Here is an 18,435-nt window from a genome sequence, read left to right as displayed (position 1 = left end):
TTTCTGGAGAAGATATAATATATGAAAGGGTAGCTAGATGGCACAGTGGATAGACTACCTGGCCTGGAATCAGGAAGACCTGAGTTCAAATCCAATCTTAGATACTAGCCAGGTAACCCTGGGCAAGTCACTTAACCCTGTTTGCCTCCATTTCTTCAACTGTAAAATTGATGAAGGAAATGGTCAATTATTGTGATATCTTTGCCAAGGAAGCCCCCAATGGGGGTCATGAAGAATCAGACACAACAGAAATGACTGAATAACAAAAACAAAACATGAAAGGAATTTGGGAGAACATTGACAAAGAGTCAAAAACAAGATACATTTAAGCTAATGAATCATTGTTTAGTTTCACAATATGAAGCATATTCTTCTACAATCCAGAATTTTACCTTTTGCTCTTAATGGTAGTAATAACTACGTCCTTTCTCCTATTATGAATGGCTTCATGCAAGAAGGAGGCCGATTGCTTGTTCATGAGAATTTCAGCATCATAATCCAAAAGTAGTGCAACTGCCTTGGCATGTCCTTCTTGTGCAGCATAGTGAAGAGCAGTGTTCTTTAGAGAGAAACCTCATATAAGTGACTGTCAATCAAAGATTATGTCAAATAGTTGTTTGCTCATCTCTATTTATTAAGTTGTTAAACATCACTAAATTAACAAAAAAAATCACCAAATATATCAAAATTTTTAAATCTAAAATTGGCAGAAAAAGTGTAATTGAACGTTCAAGCTCTTTTTCCAACTACAAGGCATTCTGAGTATTTTCTTGTTGGAATTAATGGATTGGAAGGAAAGATTCTATTATAAGGAATGTCATCTGTATAGAACCAGTTTTCTAAGCTTATTCTTTCCTCTCTAGCTATATCATTCAACCTTCCCCTCTTCCCTTCTCAGAGTCTATATTTGACTTTCTTTTTAAAGAGAAGGAACCGTTGAACAACAAAATTTATTACATGATTTTCAACAGGCATTAAATATTATCATATATAAATATACCCCTTCTTCATCTACATGATCTGTACATTTCACATTAGTATCAAGAATTATCTTCATGGTCTGAGTGTATCCTCCCATAGAAGCATGATGAAGAGCGGTCCAACCATTATGATCACTGTTAAGAGAATAAAAAGTATTTAAAAGCAATGGACTGCTTATAAATATGCATTGCACATGTATATACATATATGTGTGTGCTAGTATAAAAGAAATTTTAAAAGTCTTGGAAGAAGTTTTCTCTCAAACATATTAGACACATCTATTATGAAAAATTTATGAAGAAATTTCATCCAAAATTATATCAGATGAGAAAGCTTGGCTAAGTTGTATCCTGTTATCAATGGGAGTACTTAAAACAAATAATCAATTAAAATGTATAAAAATCATGGAGCCTCAGACATTGAGTAGTTATATTTTTATGGGCCAGTCAATCACTTAACCTCACAGTCTCAGTTTCTTTAACTGTAAGATATAGATAATAGTACCTAACTCCTTGTGTTGCAGTGTAAATAAAATGAGGTATCTGATTACAAGGTTTGTTGTTGTGGTTAAATGCTGATGTACACAAATGATTCCTTACAACAAAATTGTCCTTTGTTGCTTCATCATCATCTAAAGATAGCATGGCCAATCATAGTAGAATGGACGAATCCTACTAACCTGAAAAGACTTTGACTTTGGCTTGGGAGAGACCATATATCTGTAATCTAAGCTCCAGCCTAGCAAAAAAAAGTCAATAAGATGATTTTTAAGTAATGAAAAGGTGAATTTAACTGGGTGTAATCTGATAAAACCATAGATTCATTCTGCCAAAGAGAATAATCCACGTAACTGGAAAAAATAGGGAAATTTTTATTAAAGAGGAATTGAAATTAGAGATAAGAAAGGAAGTGGTAAGAAAGCACTCATCTTGGCATCAAAAAAATTCTGTTCCAGTATGTTGGAAAAAATTATGGAGGAGAACATAAAGCCATTGTCAGTGTTCTCATAAAAATAATGAAAAATGAGAAAGTATCTAAAGAAGAGGTAAAGACAAAATGTACCAATTCTCAAAAAAAAAAAGGAATTAGAGCTGAAGATACTAAATGAAAAATAAATGATAATAACTTCAATACATATCAAAATTCTAGAGCATTTAATTAAACATATTTTTTGAACATCTAGAAAAAGAAATTGGGATCACTAAAAAGCCATCATATCTTCCTCAAAGTATGCCCTTGTATATTTGTCATCATTTTTTCTATTGTTTTCTCTTTTGTAGATCAAAAAAATCCAGTAGATGGAATTTATCTGTGTAGATGGTGTTTATCAGTAAAGTATTTGACAAGATCTTTCATGCTACCTTTGCAATAAGATAGAGAATAGATAAATTTAGAAGTATAGTTTAACAGTAGACATTGGTAGTTCAGTGTCAACTCAGAGTAATTCTTACAGTACTACTGTGTCTGTAATTCTAAAAGTTTTGTCAGTGTTTTAAATAGAAAGCCTGATGACATGCTTATCTAACAAGACAAATGTAGAGGAGATAGATAACATATTGGGATATCAAGGGTCTAGATCCAAAAAAATTTCCGATTAGAATGATGAACTCAATTTGAACTCGATAAGATGAAACATTTTTATTTCTATCAAGCTTTTCTGACCAAATAAGTTTCTCAGTGCAGGAAAGGCCTAGAGAGTAACTTTCTCAACCAATACAGATGGATAAATTCTTAGCAACTAGGAAATAAGAACTGGCAAAATAGGGGAAAAGAAAGCCACCTTGTTATTATATAGCTTATTAACTATAGACTGTCTTGACTGAAAATGGCAAAGTAAATACACATAATGTTTTGGGGTTTTTTCCACAATATTGGAGGAAAGTGAGAATCAAAGAAGGGTTAAGACTGCTATTAGAAGTGGATGTGTTGGTAACTGATAACAAAGAGAAAGCAGAGGTACTGCATTATTTTGCTTCTGTTTTCTTCTCCAAGAATGAATTTCGCACTGGAAATGGCAGGATATAGCTTGCTGATGAGAATTAGATATAGAGATAAATAAGGAGTTATTAAGAAAAGTCCTAATTGTATATGATAAACTCAATGTTGATGGGATAACTACATGCTTTGATACTTAAAACAAACAAACAAAATCCAGGCAGTTTTAATTGTCTAGTTATTGTCAATGATCTCTGAAATTCTGAGAGATGTATCTAAAACTGCAAAAGGGCAAATATCCCAATTTTTTAAAAGACCAAAAAAAAAAAAAAAGGAATGAGAAGTTAAATAAATAAATCAGTGACACTGATTTAGATCAATGGAAAAGTTCTGGAAGAGATCATTGAAGAGCTGATTATTGACCATATAGAAAAATTAGTGGTTATCACCAACACATACTTTCTATCGGGAACAAATCATGCCATCTAGAATGGATAGAGTGCCACACCTAGAGTCAGAATGATCTGAGTTCAAATTCAATCTCAAAGAGTTACTAGCTATGTGATCCTGGGCAAGTAATCTATTTTTGGCTTTCTCATCTGCAAATAACACCTAACTCCTAGAATTTTAAGGTTCAAAGGAAGTGATATTCACAAAATGCTTAGCACAGTAACTGGCAAATTATAAACATTATCAAAATTATTAGCTATTATTATGATGGTATACTAATCTTATTTTTGTTGGACAAGGTTATCAATCAATAGATGAAGGAAATGTTTTATCAAATATCTGACAGAGTACCTCAGGTTATTTTAGTGGAAAAGATAAAAGGATAAAGACTAGAATTTAGTGACTCAATAATAATACTCATAGATAGTGTCTCTACTGGTTAGTTGGCTAGACTCAAAGAAGTTGAACTAATACTTCATTGGCATATTGGAATGTATCAAATTTTATGTCCCAAGCATCTGTGGTTGACCTTGTAATAGCTAACATTCAATCATTGCTCTCAATAAAGATGTAATGTTCATCAATTTTGAAAGTGAAGAGAATAGTAGAAAAAATGCAATGAATTATGATTAGGATTTTTAAAAAAGTCAAGCTGTCAATAAATATTTATTGAGCATCTAGTTATTCCAGGACCTTGGCTAGAGATAAATAGAAAGGCAAAAGAATCCATTCTCTCATAGTCTAATGGTAAAAATAAATTGCAACTATTGTGTACAAACAAGTCATATCCAGGATAAACTGGAAACAATCAACAAAGGCAAAGTGTAAGGAAATGGAAAAAAAAAACCCTCTTCTACACAACATTAATAAATAAACTTCATGAGTACAGGATATTTGTACATTAGTTTGAAAAAATAACTGAGTCATCTAATTGACATAATATGAATCAGCAATATGTGTAATGAAAAAAGGTAAATGGAAATATGGGCTAGGTTAAGGGAGGCACAACTTCCCAAAAGAAAGAAGTGATATAGGTCTAAGGAAACCACATCTGGAGCATTGTGTTCAATTCAAGTCCCCACAGTTTAAGAAAGATATTAATAAATTGAATAGAATCCAAAGAAGGGTAGTAATGATGGAAAAAGGCTTTAAATCTATTTTAAATGAAGTTAAGTTAATGGGACTGGGGGCATTTAGCCTAGAGCAGAAAAGACTCAGAAAGGTCATGACATCCATCTTCAAATAGATGAAGAACATTGAGTAATTAACAGTTGCTTTATTTGACCCAATATATTCTACCAGAAGCAATGGGAAAGTTACAAAGTGGTAAATGGAGGTTTGACGTCTGGAATAAACTTTCTACCAATTAGAGCTATCAAAAATTAAAATGGCCTTTGGATGTTCCCCTTCTTTGAAAACATTCTAGCATAGTCTGAATGGCTACTATTCTGCAATGTGTAAAAGACAAACTAGAGTTAAGTTCCCACAGAAGTTAAAATTCAATTCCTCAGAAATCTTGAGCAGATAATGAGAAATATTGAAAAGCTAAGTTTTCACAGAATGTTGTATGCTTCAAGGTAATAAAGATAGTAAGTATCACTGACCAATAAACTTTCAGAAGGAGAAACTGACTTGGCTACAGAATTCTGATAAATGGATCCAGGCAAGAAACTGCCAAGTCAATGACCAGAAGAAGGATTTTCTTTAGATTGCTTAATTAGGCTCACACATAGTATCTTTTCTACCCAGATAGGAACAATAACACAAATCTAGACACAATAGGGTGAGGAAGAGAGCCTAGGGCTCACTAGGAACAGTTCTCTACCCAATTAAAGATTAAATAGAAGGGCATATGGAGGGGAGGAGACTAATTTAGAAAATCTTAAGACTTTTTGGACAAGCAGGGATTCACTCACTACCAGAGAGGAAGGAGATTTGGGGCCAGTGTATGGCTTCCAGTAGAGACATTTTGGGACAGAATCTAAAGAAATGAACACGGATTTTTCCAGGCAAGGGGTAGATCAACTACAAAAAGTAAATGACACAATCAAAACCAACCTTGATGACAGAAGGATTATGTGTGCTTGGAATCTTAAAGATTTTCCTCTGATGGCACTGCCTCTGTCACACACTCTCTGTCAGTTCTATGTATTGAATGGCAAGCTCTCTTGTCAGTTATATCAACGATCTGGAGATAAGGGCTTCAGGGTGCTGTTCAACATTGCCAGTTATTTCCTGCTCATGACATGATTGCTCAAGTCATAGGCCTGAAGCCAGGTGAATTTGTACATACTCTGGGAGATGCTCATATATACCTGAATCATATTAAGCCACTAAAAATTCAGCTTCAGTGAAAACCAAGACCTTTCCCTAAGCTCAAAATTCTTCGAAAAGTTGAAACTATTGCTGATTTCAAGGCTGAGGACTTCCTTATTGAAGACTACAATAATCATCCAGTTATTAAAATGGATATGGCTATCTAAAGCAGCCTGATGTCCAGCTAAAAATATATATTGTTATAAAACATTTTTATTTTGGCTAACAGAATATAGTTTATATTATAAAGACATGAAAATGGGTTAGGAGTGGAGAAAATCTAATTCACCCCTATAACAAACACATAGATCAGATGATTATTATTTATACACACACACACACACACACACACACACATTTATTTATGTGTATATATGTGTAGGTATATAAAATAATCTGATCTGAAATAGTCTACAATTTGCACCTGACAATTTCAACAAAAGTGAATGCCACTATTCCAAATGTATAGAATGGTTATAAACAAAGTTGCAATTTTTGTCTTATATAATTATTAAAACAAAGCAATTTTTACAAAAAAATTCTTCTGTAACACTGCACTCTCAGTAAAGTATGCTCACTTCTCTAAGAAGCAAAGGCTGAATCTTTCAATATCTCTCACTATTTCAATAAAAACATCAAAAAAAAAAAAACAAATAGTTGTTTCTACAACTATTATAGCAGAGATCTCATTTAGATATTAATTGGACTACATGTTCACTGAGATTCTTTCCACTTTTGTGATTCCATGATGTAGTTGTGAATGTAAGTGCATACTTAAATTAAAAGGGAATGCACCTCAGTAGACAAGATCCATGGACTAGAAGTCAAAATACCCGGGTTCCAGTGTTGGTAACAGCAGCTAAGTGGCACAGTGGATACACTGTCAGACCCGGAGTAAGGAAGATGTGAGTTCAAATTCCCCCTTAAGCCCTCATTAGCTGTGTGACCCTGGCTGGGCAAGTCGTGTAACTCTGCTTCAGTTTCCTAATCTGTAAAATGAACTGGAGAAGAAAATGGCAAACTGATCTAGTATTTTTGTCAATAAAATTCCAAATGGGATCACAAAGCATTGGTTATTACTGAAACAACTAAACAACAACAACAAATTTCCCTTCTATCAAACTGAAGATATTAATAAATGACTCAACTCTCTCACAGAACTGTTGTAAGATTAAAATAAAATATACTGCCCTAAAATCATAAATCCCAAAGAAAGAACTTCAAATGGCAGCTATTAGGAAAAAGAACAATTTGGTATCTGGAAAATGCTTTGTTTGCAACTCAAAAATGCTCTATCAACCATATTCTGACCTGAGAAATAAAGCACCTTTCTTCAAGAGAAATTTGACTACTTTATCATGTCCATTTTTTGCTGCCAAATGTAATGGAGTCATTCCATTCTGGTCACCTTCATTCAAAAGTCTTGTATCAGTCATCTCACGAACAAGTCTTTGACAGGTGTTTATTCGGCCAAAACTTAAAGAAAAAAAATGTTATTTAGCATAATTCTTTAGAGGTAAATGGGTTATTTAAAGATAGATACATAGATAAATAATTATAGATATACAGAGATGAGAGAGGGACATTAAAAAATACACATGTGTATGCACACAATACACATATCACTACATGTATATATAAACACATACATGTTTGTATATATGTACATATGTGTATATGCTACAACTTACTTGGCAGCAAAATGTAAAGGTGATTTGTTATCTTTGCTTTTGATACAAATGGAAACATCTAAGCGAAGCAAGTTATTTACAGAAAGAGGTACACCTTGACTACATGCATAATGTAGTGGAGTACAACCATCAATGTCTTCATCCATTACCAGATTTTTAACACATTGCATCTGTTGAAAAAAATATAAATATTACTACAATGTCCTTTTAACATTGTTTACTTCAAAATGAAAACCAAGTCCAATGTTTCTTCCTCGTAATTTTAAATACTTAAAAAACTTTAAATATGAATATGTATTAAAATGTTATAATATACTCTACTCTCATATACATATTTCCTTAGAGAAAAAAGACCATATTTATTTATTTGCTTGCTTGTTTATCTGTTTATTTTTGAGGCTGTGCTGGATCTCTATCTCACTCAGCCTAGAAGTATAGTGGTCACTCACAGGCATGACCCGGTTGCTTATCAACACAAAATCTTGGCCTGACCTATTTCTAATTTTGGTCAGGTCAATCTCTTTAGGTAATTTGGGGCTTTCCCACTCCTACCCCAAGAGATAAATGCACTGATGATTGACTTAATGTGCATGGTTAACCAACTTAACATAGCACAAGTCAAAACATAACAATTTAAAAGATTCATCAACCTCAATCTTCCTCAGTATCAAGGATTACACCACACCCAGTAAAAAGGATATAAAATTTTTAAAATGAATCAAGAAATATATTTTTCACATATAATCCTGGTTAGGCTAGAGACTGACTATTGAAAACTACATATGCTGGATTATTTTTCTAGTCCAATGATAGTTTTGTACTGATCTCCTTGTTAACTTGGCTATGGCAGTGAAAAATACACTTTACAACACTTAGCAACAATGTGACGTGATTTCATACAAAACAAAACAAAACAAAGCTTTTGCTGTGTACCTGTAGAAATTCTGGCTTCAAATTTTTTAGTCCATAAGGCTGGAGGACAGTTAAGTGTAAAAAGTTCCGTCCAAAATAATCTTTTATTTCTACATCAACTCCTGAATAAACATGAACAAAAAATACAAATTATGTTCATCTATTCTAAAATGCAGTAATATCAAGGAAGAACCAAAGCACAGTCTGTGTGATCCATTGGTATTCATATGACAAAAGACTTTACAAAAAATCCCCAAGATGTTTGATGTCTTATTCTAAATTATTCTCCCCAATCTTCAATACCCAATAGGAAATATATGGGATTTTAAAATAATGCAAAATAGAAGACATCACTGGATGGTGATCTGAACTGGTAAAAACCACAGGGTCATTCAAATAACAATAAGGTAGGTTTCAGACTTTTAAGCATTAAAGACCTTTTCTACTAATACCCGATATTTTATCATTTTATCTTTATCTTGTTCAACTAACTAGATATAAATAAGATTTACTTGGCATCACATTTTAAAAAGAATAGCAAAACAACATATTAATTACTATTCAAATTTTATAGCTGTACCTTTAGAAAGTAATAAATTCACTATATTCCATGATGCAGAACTAGTTGCTAGTAGAAGTGGAGAACGCCCTTCATCATCAATACTGTTAATATTTGCTCCCTAAAGTAAAGTGAAAAGATCAACATGGAGTTTACCAATGAAATAATTTGCTCCAAAAATTTAGGAACAACAGAAGGCATAAGATATATTACAAAAGAAAACATACATATAAAAAGACATACCAAAACATACCAAAATAGTTGTCATTTCAAAAATTAGTTTCTGAATATGTCCCTTTGTTTTCATTGTTGAAGACAAAATATAAAACCATTATTTCACAATTTCAGCCAAATAAAATTGCCTATTTTTTTTCCTTGAGAGCTGAACAGACTTTTGTTTGTCACTATCATCCTATAGATATTCCCTATGACTATAATATCAGTTTGTATTTCAGTTTTGTAAGTCAATTATATCTTGACTTATTAATAACAGTAATAACAATAACATTGTATGTGTATGTGTTTAAGGTGAATTTTCTTCACAATAATTCTATGAGGTAGCTAGTACAGAATATTAATTTTCTACTTTAATAGATGAGGAACTCAAAAGTAAGAATTTTTAAAAATAACTCTTACTAATATGCTTGATAAGTAGAATCCAGGATTTAAATGAAATCTAAATTGAATTCCAATGTACTTTATAATGTATTATGTTGTCTCAAATTTAAAAATGATCTTTTTGATAACATCCATCTTTAAAGCCCAAGTTTACACAAATGAATTTTGAACATTCCTGCCCACATTCTCCGGTGGCCTTCCTGCTATTTTTCATACACCATTTGATCTCCCATTTTGATGTTTTTGCCTAACTGACTCTTCCATAGTCTTTTCTCACTTTCATCTCTGAGAAGCTCAAGTTTTCTTCAGAACACCAAATACCACCTCTTTTCCTGATACTCTCAGAAATTAATAACACCCCTCTGAAATTTCTGTTTGTATTTCTTATGTAGTGACTTTTATATATGTTGTATCTCCCGATAGAATGTGGGTTTCTTGATGCCAGGAACTATTTCATTTTCATCTATGGATCTTCCATTCCAAGCACAGTGCCCTACCATAGAGCAAGTGTTTAAAATCAATATTTTCTGTTCTACATTGTGGGTATAACATTTGGTATAATAAGAAACCAATTTCAAGAACAATGTTCTTTTATTAAAAACAAACATTACAATACAATTTATAATTGCATGTCTTATTAAAATATACTTTAAGTTCATAGGACACTTGCAAAAATAACTGTGAAAAGTTTATCTCAGGCATCACCTCTGGAGAACAGCATGAGAACAGATAGGGATAGGATAGGAAGAAGGAATTGTATGCTTAGAGAACAGTGACAAAACTGTTTTTCAAAACAAACAAACAACTACTCAATTAAACCAAGGTTAACTCATGTCATCTGGTTCACAAGATCCCAATGCAATCCATTCAACAAACATTTATTGAATATCTTCTGTGCATTATCTCATATATCTATGGGATGTGGAAGGGAAAAAAAATTAAACAGATTGCGTCCTCATGGAATTTCATTCTCTTAGAGGTATGTGAAATATAATTGTAATTCTGAATCGAAACAAATTAAATTGCATATGTAGCTCAGCTTTATAAAGGCAGCATGGAAGCCAAACTTTTAAGGTTGGAGTAGATCCAAAAAAAAATTCAGTTCCAGAGACATCAGGAAAATTTGGGAAAGTTTCAGAGAATTTTCCCCATAACTTAAGTATGACATTTAAGAACCATAAAAATAGTATCTTCTATAAACAGATCACATTAAATCCATATTATTTATCTTTTCTGTCATAAATAAAAAGTAATAGCCTGCTACCTGAAAATTCTTTAAATTTCTTTCATTTGGTAAATTGGAAATAATGTTAAATTATTGTAATCTTCACATTAGGTTATTTATATAAAAAAATTATGTATTTTCAGCTGTCAATAATAATAATAATATACAAATCCATCAATCACATGCTTACCATTGAAATTAAATATTCAGCCAGTTCATGGTGATCAAATAATGATACTCTACAAAAAATGAAAATAATTATTATATAGATTGTTTTAAAATGCCTAAAATCAATCATTCATAAAATGGAATTTATATATCATCTTAAAATTTAGAACAAAATCTTTCATTTTTGGGAGGGACTGTTTCCTTTCCTTGAGATAGGCAGTCTGCAAATGCAGTTACTACTCAAAGACAAAATGCCAGTATTGATCATAAAAGAATATTTACTTATTCTATTTTACTGACCTGTGCTAGTTTTCACTCCTCCTTAGGTAGCTCAGTAGCCACCAATATCTTAGATGCTCACCATATTAGAAGCATAGTTACTGTAATCAATCAATTGGTTTTAGTTCCACCTATGGCAGCCCATAATTCTCAAAATTATGTGATCTGCCAGCTTCAAGTACCCCTTCAGCAGGTACTAAAAACAAAATTTCATAAAATTACTAAATATTGTATAATGTGTCCTTTAGTTCAAGAGGGATCTTTAGTGAGAGGGATCCCACTGTTTCTATTCTGTTACCAACCTCAAGATACTTTCCAGCTTATCAATGTCCTATCTAAAATGTGATCACTAATCTGAACTTATTACTGAATATGTAATGTGACCAGAGCAAAGTACAGTAGGAATGCCACCTCCTCAGTCTTGTATATTCTGCCTCTTTTTCAGACATATTGGTCTTTAGTCATATATTTCCCATTGTATAACATCGAGTTTATTATTTAAAATTACATTACACCTTCCCTTCATTATCAACTTCCTAGTCACTAATGTGAATTACAGATCCCCTATATCACTCTCCCTTAAAACAGAAATAAAATTAGAGTTTAGTAAATCTACTTTCTCTACATTGATAATTTCATCATACCAAGGCAACTTTCTTATTCCTCATTTCATTGTCTTCTTTATCTTAATATAACCTGTTTTTAAACTCATGAAAACTGACATTTATTGTCTTTTGCTTCCCTCAACATCTTCAACTCATTTTCAGACTTAGCACTCCTGGACATGCCAGCAGGCATTTACATTCTGTACTTTGGTATTGTTTCCTCCTCCTTGCTTTTATGTCTTCCTAATATGTCTTTTTATATTTTAAATAGGTCAGTGAGTTCTCTATCCATATACTTTGGAATCTTATGCTTTTCCTCTGCAAATAAATTATTTTTTGCTTGTGTATGTGTGTCAGAAAATCATTAGAAATAACAAAAGCAGTCTCAGGACTGCTTGGGCAGTCTTGGAGAGTTTGGGTCATTAGAAATTGAATCTGCTGAAGGGACATCTCTTGTCAACACTGAGAATGAACGACTTGGGTCAGACATTATATATCCTTGAGCAAGCTACAGATGTCCCAGGCCAATTTCAGTCTAACTTTGGAGAATGTCCAAAGAATCCAAAGAATCATAGAGGAGCCTATAGCCCATTGTAATCTATCTGTAGATATAATGTATACTTTAAGGCTTCACACACAAAAAAACTAGAATTGTCTAAATAGATTTCATATAAATAACTGACCATGATACTTGATGTAAAGATCACCTGTGAATGATTGCTCAGGAAAAACAAACTACTAATTTCATGAGTTTGAATATATTAAAAAATGAATTTTTACCAAATTCAAAAGATATATATATATCAACCTAAGGGAATTGAGATAACAACTGATGTTTGCAGAGTATTATAAAACTGGCAAAACATCTTACATAGACTATCTTCTTTAAGCCTAATAGTACTACAGGCATTATTACATATACAGGCAGTATATGGATAGATTGATATATATATATATATATAGATAGATAGATAGATAGATAGATAACAACTGATGTTTGCAGAGCGTTATAAAGCTGGCAAAACATCTTACATAGACTATCTTCTTTAAGCCTAATAGTACTACAGGCATTATTGTCCCTCAATATGAAATTCAGAAGGAATCACAAATTCAGAGAGCTTAAGCCTTTAATTAGAGAGTTTTGCCTCTAAGTTGCCTACAATTTGTTGTTCAGTCATTTTTTAGTTGTTTCTGACTCTTCATGACACCATTTAGGGTTTTCTTGGCAAGACACTAGAGTAGTATAACACTTTCTTATCCAGATCATTTTTACATATGAGAAAACAGAGGCAAACAAGGTTAAGTGACTTGTCCAGAGTCACACAGCAAGTAAGTATATATATGCTCATAACAATTCTGTGAGGTAGGTATAATTACATTCATCTTATATTTGAAAAAAACTTAGTGAATTAGAGATTGAGACTCACCTAGGATCAAACAGATGCTAAACATCTGAGACTAGATTTGAATTTCATTACTCCTGACTTCAGGCCAAGCATTGTATCCATTATGTCACCTATGTTCCATTGTTGACTGATTGTACATTGTCTTTCACACTGATTTGAAGGCAGGTACCATTTTTACCTTTCTTTGTAATCACAATGATTAACAAACAGTACACACTTAACAAATGTTTGCTGACTTAAGCATTTTTTTTTTTTTTACCATGGTCAGGCAACTAGACAACAAGATCTGAATCTATGTTCTCTTTTCAGCAGACCCAATTTTCTATTCACTAAGCCATTTAGGTCCTCACTATCTTGTACCATGAAAGTTTTAAATAACACTAACCAAATAAATTCATCTAAAGGAAAGAATAAAATATTTGTTATCCGGAAATGTTGTGTGTGTGTGTGTGTGTGTGTGTGTGTGTGTGTGTGTGTGTGTATTATCAGGTGAAAAGAAAAGAAATATTTCTTCAAAAATGCTTACAAGAAACGATGGTTGCTAAGGACCACACTTAATTGTGAAGGGGCTGGGTTGATTCTCCAAGAGCCCCCACAGCTGTGACTCATAACATACTTGAAGGAATTGCAAGTCAGCCTTTGCTGATGCAGATGTTGCTTGTGAATTGGGAATGAAATAAATTCGAGGCAAAAGGGAAAAGGAGAGAAGTCAGAGAATGCAACTGCCTCTAAGTTTCCTTGTACCTTTATCTTCCTCTCACATCATCTAATTCTGATGAGCAGAATAGATCCCCAGCAGCCACTGATAGATGGCTCCCCTAACACTCAGCAGCTACCATCAGGTGACTCCCATAACATATGGTCACTGTTTTTGCTTTTGAATGTGGAAGGGAAAGTTCCCATGAAAGCACAGAAGAGAATTTTCCCCCTGATTATAAAGGAATAAGGAGTTTGGGGCATCTTTTAAGGATTTATAGGGAAGAATATGGTACACAGGTTAATTGTTGTATGAGCCCTTTTTTGTATTTAAATGATATACATTTTCTCTACTCCCTGGTGTCAAAATCTCCATGACATTTTCCGCTCAATGGCCACTAGATGCTTCTCTCTTAAGAAAATCTATTTATCTTTTTACTTTGATACCAAAGAGCAACAGCAGCACTAATTGGCTAATGAGGATGAGCTTTACTTCTCCAGAAACGTGTTGAATCATATATTTCATTTGTGTATTCTTTATAATGTGAGGTGAAACCAAGAAAGTAAAAGTAAAAAAAAAAAAAAAAAGACTATGGAACAAGAATGACAGAAGAAGAAAAATTCTTCTTACCTGTGAAGCAATGTTTCATTATTTCCATCTACTGTATTAATAATATCCTCACTGCCGGAATAAGAGGAAATCATAAGTTTTACAATCTCAATTGCTCCCTGAGTGGCAGCAAAATGAAGAGCTGTGCATTTCCCATTCTAAAAATAAGAATATAAAAAAGAAAAAAAAAGCTTGGTGTAGAAGGCAAGGCTTAGTGATATTAGACCAGTTCACTTGCTTTTATTTTTAAATAATTATTTAATTTTGTTAAGTAATTAATTTTGGTTTTAATCTTTACTGTGATTTTTGAATCATTTGTCCTTAAAGTTAAAAATATTAGTATGTATGTGAAATGGCTTCATTGTCACAAATTAAGACAGGAAAAATCATAATCTTAGCTTAAAAGGAAATGTATAAATCATCTTTTTTTTTGTTTCCCACACAGTATAATGGTTTTCATTTATATATTTGGCACATAATCATCCAAAATCTACTCAAATGTTGGAAAACTTCCTATTTAATCAGATCATCCATTCCACTACTGGACATTCTTTTGAAAAGCCATTTCTTATACTGGACTGAAGAGTGTCCCTCAGTATCATCTTCCTACTAATCCTACTTCTACCTTCTGAAGTGCTGCAGAAAAAAATCAATAATATTTTTTATATTATGATAATTCAAATATTGGAATATCACTGTTATAGAGAATTAGAATATTATGATTTCCTTAGTCTTCTATTTTCTAAACTAAATTACAATTCCTTTAAAGATTCTTTTTTGTAAATGTTTTCAAAATCATAGCCATCTTAATTCATCCATCTTCTTATCTGCTATTATTTTTTCCATTATTTTATTTTAGTATTGTAGGAAGCTTGTTTGAAGAATATCCTTCCTTCACTCCCTGTCAATCTTTGTTGTACCTTCAATCAGTGCAGATCAATAAGTCCTCTTCCACTTGGTTTTAGAACACTGCCCAGGGCATTAAAATATTAAGTGATGTGTCTCAGATGATTTGATTAGTATATATCATATACAAGACGTAAGTCCAGATAGTTCTAATTCCAAAGTAAACATTTTATCCATTACATGATACTGTCTTTGTTAATAAACTTCTTAAATCATGGTATCTAGGAGTCCATTCAATATTTTAAATATGGTTTGATTTGGACAGAATATTACTTCTCATGGTTTAGACATAATGCTTCAATTAGTACAATCTAAGATTAGTAATGCTTTAATTGCCACAAGTATGTTCATTATTCACAATAAAAACAGAACAGACTGATGAATTTGCTAAACATTCAGCTAATTTTGGAACATATCTCTACTTCTCTTTGCCATGGCAGCAGGATTGGTTATCTATTTCTCCCACTGTACCCATTATTTCTAAACTATTTTGTGTTTCAAGAAATCCTATCATATCCAACTAAAAGTTAGACTTTTGGTTTTATTTTGTTTTGCTTTTTTATTTACTTTGCTATTTTTATTTATGCCTTAGTGATCATGATGCCATAAAAACACTTTGGAAAACAATTTATAAAAATAAAATATATAACTTATTTTTAAACTATGAAAAATTACCTCCTCTAGATTAATCTGTGCTCCATTTGCCAGGCAGATTTTAATCATTTCTAAGTCACCACTTTGAACAGCAAGATGGAGAGGACTTGCATTTCTATTATTGAGAAAATTGATTTGATATTGCCTGGAAAATCCTTGTTCTTCACCTTCATAAGAAAACCAAATTGAATATTACTTAAATGTACAATCTGAAATGTCACAAAACATGAATATCAAGAAAAAAATCTTCCCTAAATCCACACAGTGTTGTCGACAAATAATATGAATTACAATCTCCATTAAAGAAATAGTAGATTTATTATTGTTGTCTACTACATAAATGCCTTTACTTACCAAACTTTAACAACATTTCTATGCATTTCTTAGAACCTGAAAATGCAGCTATGTGCACTGGAAAACATCCAAATTTATTTGTTTTACATATTTTCGCCCCATTTTCCACCTGGAAAAAAAACAAAAACAACCCAGAATGAAATCAAATGATATAATGCCCAAGAGTAAAGTGGGGAGAATGGATGCTGGTTCTCATCTATTCTTACAGACTATTTAGCCAGTACTGAGTCAAATATAATCAAATTAAGTTCAATGCTAAGTTTAAAATGTGTAAGGAAAACTTCAGGAGACCAGATAAAAACCATTAAAGAAAAAATTCTAAGAACAAAAGTGGAATCTGGCAGCATAATAAAAATTATCAAAAGATGAAACAAATGAGATAGAAATAAGAATAACAACTTAGACTTCAATGGAATCCTTTTTCAATACTTTAGCAAAATGAAGTCAGTTTACAATAAGATCATTATTCTGTTTTAAAAATATCACTTTACTACTTCAATTCTAAATCCTTTTTATTATATAAAGGAATGATATCCTCAAGAAAAGCCCCAATGTAATGCAGTTATACAAATTAAAACATAGCAGTCAACACTACTGTTACTGAATTATAGAAATCTTTTCATGGATAAACTTATAGTTAGGCAATCATTTTCATCTACCCATTTCTATAACACATTTGGTATACGCTAATAATAAAACAGAATTGACTGGTTTTTAAACTTTATTTTCTTTCACAATTTCATCCACTAGTAGGGAAAAAAGAATTAATTAAAAAGTGGTCTATGTGACACTGGGCAAGTCACATCCATATTTGCCTATTTCCTCACCTTAAAAATGAGCTGAGAAGGAAATAACATATCTCTTTAATATTTTTTGTCAAGAAAACTCCAAACAGAGTCACAAAGAATAAGACATTACTAAAACCCACCACAATTCCAAAGAACTCATGAAGAAACATTGTTTCCATCTCCAAAAAGACAGTTGATAGAAAGAAAATTGAAGCATTCTTTATTCGTTTTGTTTCTTTCTTCCTTTTATTTTTTCTTTAAATTTTTATTTACTTATTTATTTAAAAAATACAAAATTGAAAAAGAAAAAAGAAAACTTTTCCATGAGCACAGAAAAATATGAGAGGATTCAAAATATAAAGCAATTAATTTCCATTTTAAGAAAGCCTATATAATAAATATTACACATTGTGTTTAGAGTTGTCCATCTTTTTGTTGGTTTTCTTTTGTTTTCTGCTGTGTACTTTTTTACTTCCTTCTTCCTCCCCCCCATTACTTCTATCATTATTGTTATTGTTGTTGTTATTATTATTATTATTTTTGCTGAGGCAATTGGGGTTAAATGACTTGCCTAGGGTCACACAGCTAGGAAGTATTAAGTGTCTGAGGCCAGATTTCCTTACTTCAATTATTACAATTAAGAGCACATATAGTAACAAACATACCATACATACATATATACTATTAGATATCTATAATCATACACATATATACACATATACTTTCACATATATCTATGTAACACTGGACTATGCTTTTTCCTCTTTTTCTCTAAAGATGAAGTCCAAGTTTTTCCATATTTCCTTCTAAATATATGTGTGTGTGTGTGTTCTTCCTTTAACCCTGATCTGACCTGAGTAGTTTCTCTTAAAAATCCCTTTCTTATCTTCCCCCCGTCCCTATACCCTTACCATCTTATTTCTTTGGGAATTTAGAATACTTTTATACATACATGCACACTATATAATTTCCCTCTTTAACTCATTTCCCCTCTGGGTAGGATTCAAGAACTACCAGACTTCTTCCCCCATCTAATTCCTCTTTGTCACTTCCTTTTGTATCTCATTTGTGTAAGATTATTCATTTTTCTACATGGTTTTGCTTTTTAAAATCATAAAGTACCCAGCTCTACCTTAATCTTTCTTTTGAACTATCCAATTAGTAATCTTAAAGATATATTGCATTTTTATGTATAAAAAGTAAACATTCTTATTGAATGCTTTGGAATTAGTGTTTAAATGTTTAAATTTCTCTTGAGTTTTTTATTTCAAATTTTCTATTC

The 18,435-nt window shown here is 32.0% G+C and overlaps 1 protein-coding gene and 1 pseudogene across 1 annotated transcript in view; one reads left to right on the top strand and one right to left on the bottom strand.

Moving 5' to 3' along the window:
* TRPA1 (transient receptor potential cation channel subfamily A member 1) overlaps positions 1 to 18,435 on the bottom strand; it is an 82,745-nt gene that overhangs the window by 33,043 nt on the left and 31,267 nt on the right. Inside the window, exons 5-14 of the mRNA XM_051970052.1 lie at positions 16,366 to 16,474; positions 16,033 to 16,178; positions 14,473 to 14,609; positions 10,878 to 10,926; positions 8,866 to 8,965; positions 8,307 to 8,407; positions 7,374 to 7,543; positions 6,994 to 7,158; positions 1,001 to 1,115; positions 393 to 559 (exon numbers count right to left, since the gene is read on the bottom strand). Of these exons, the coding sequence (XP_051826012.1) occupies positions 393 to 559; positions 1,001 to 1,115; positions 6,994 to 7,158; positions 7,374 to 7,543; positions 8,307 to 8,407; positions 8,866 to 8,965; positions 10,878 to 10,926; positions 14,473 to 14,609; positions 16,033 to 16,178; positions 16,366 to 16,474 (1,259 nt within the window). The remainder of the gene's footprint in view (positions 1 to 392; positions 560 to 1,000; positions 1,116 to 6,993; positions 7,159 to 7,373; positions 7,544 to 8,306; positions 8,408 to 8,865; positions 8,966 to 10,877; positions 10,927 to 14,472; positions 14,610 to 16,032; positions 16,179 to 16,365; positions 16,475 to 18,435) is intronic.
* Positions 4,201 to 5,849, top strand: LOC127543774 (thymidylate synthase-like; annotated as a pseudogene).

This window comes from Antechinus flavipes, chromosome 1 (assembly GCF_016432865.1).
Source record: "Antechinus flavipes isolate AdamAnt ecotype Samford, QLD, Australia chromosome 1, AdamAnt_v2, whole genome shotgun sequence".
Classification (NCBI taxonomy): domain Eukaryota; kingdom Metazoa; phylum Chordata; class Mammalia; order Dasyuromorphia; family Dasyuridae; genus Antechinus; species Antechinus flavipes.
Note: the sequence above shows the minus strand (reverse complement) of the source record. Positions and strands in the feature narration are given on the sequence as shown.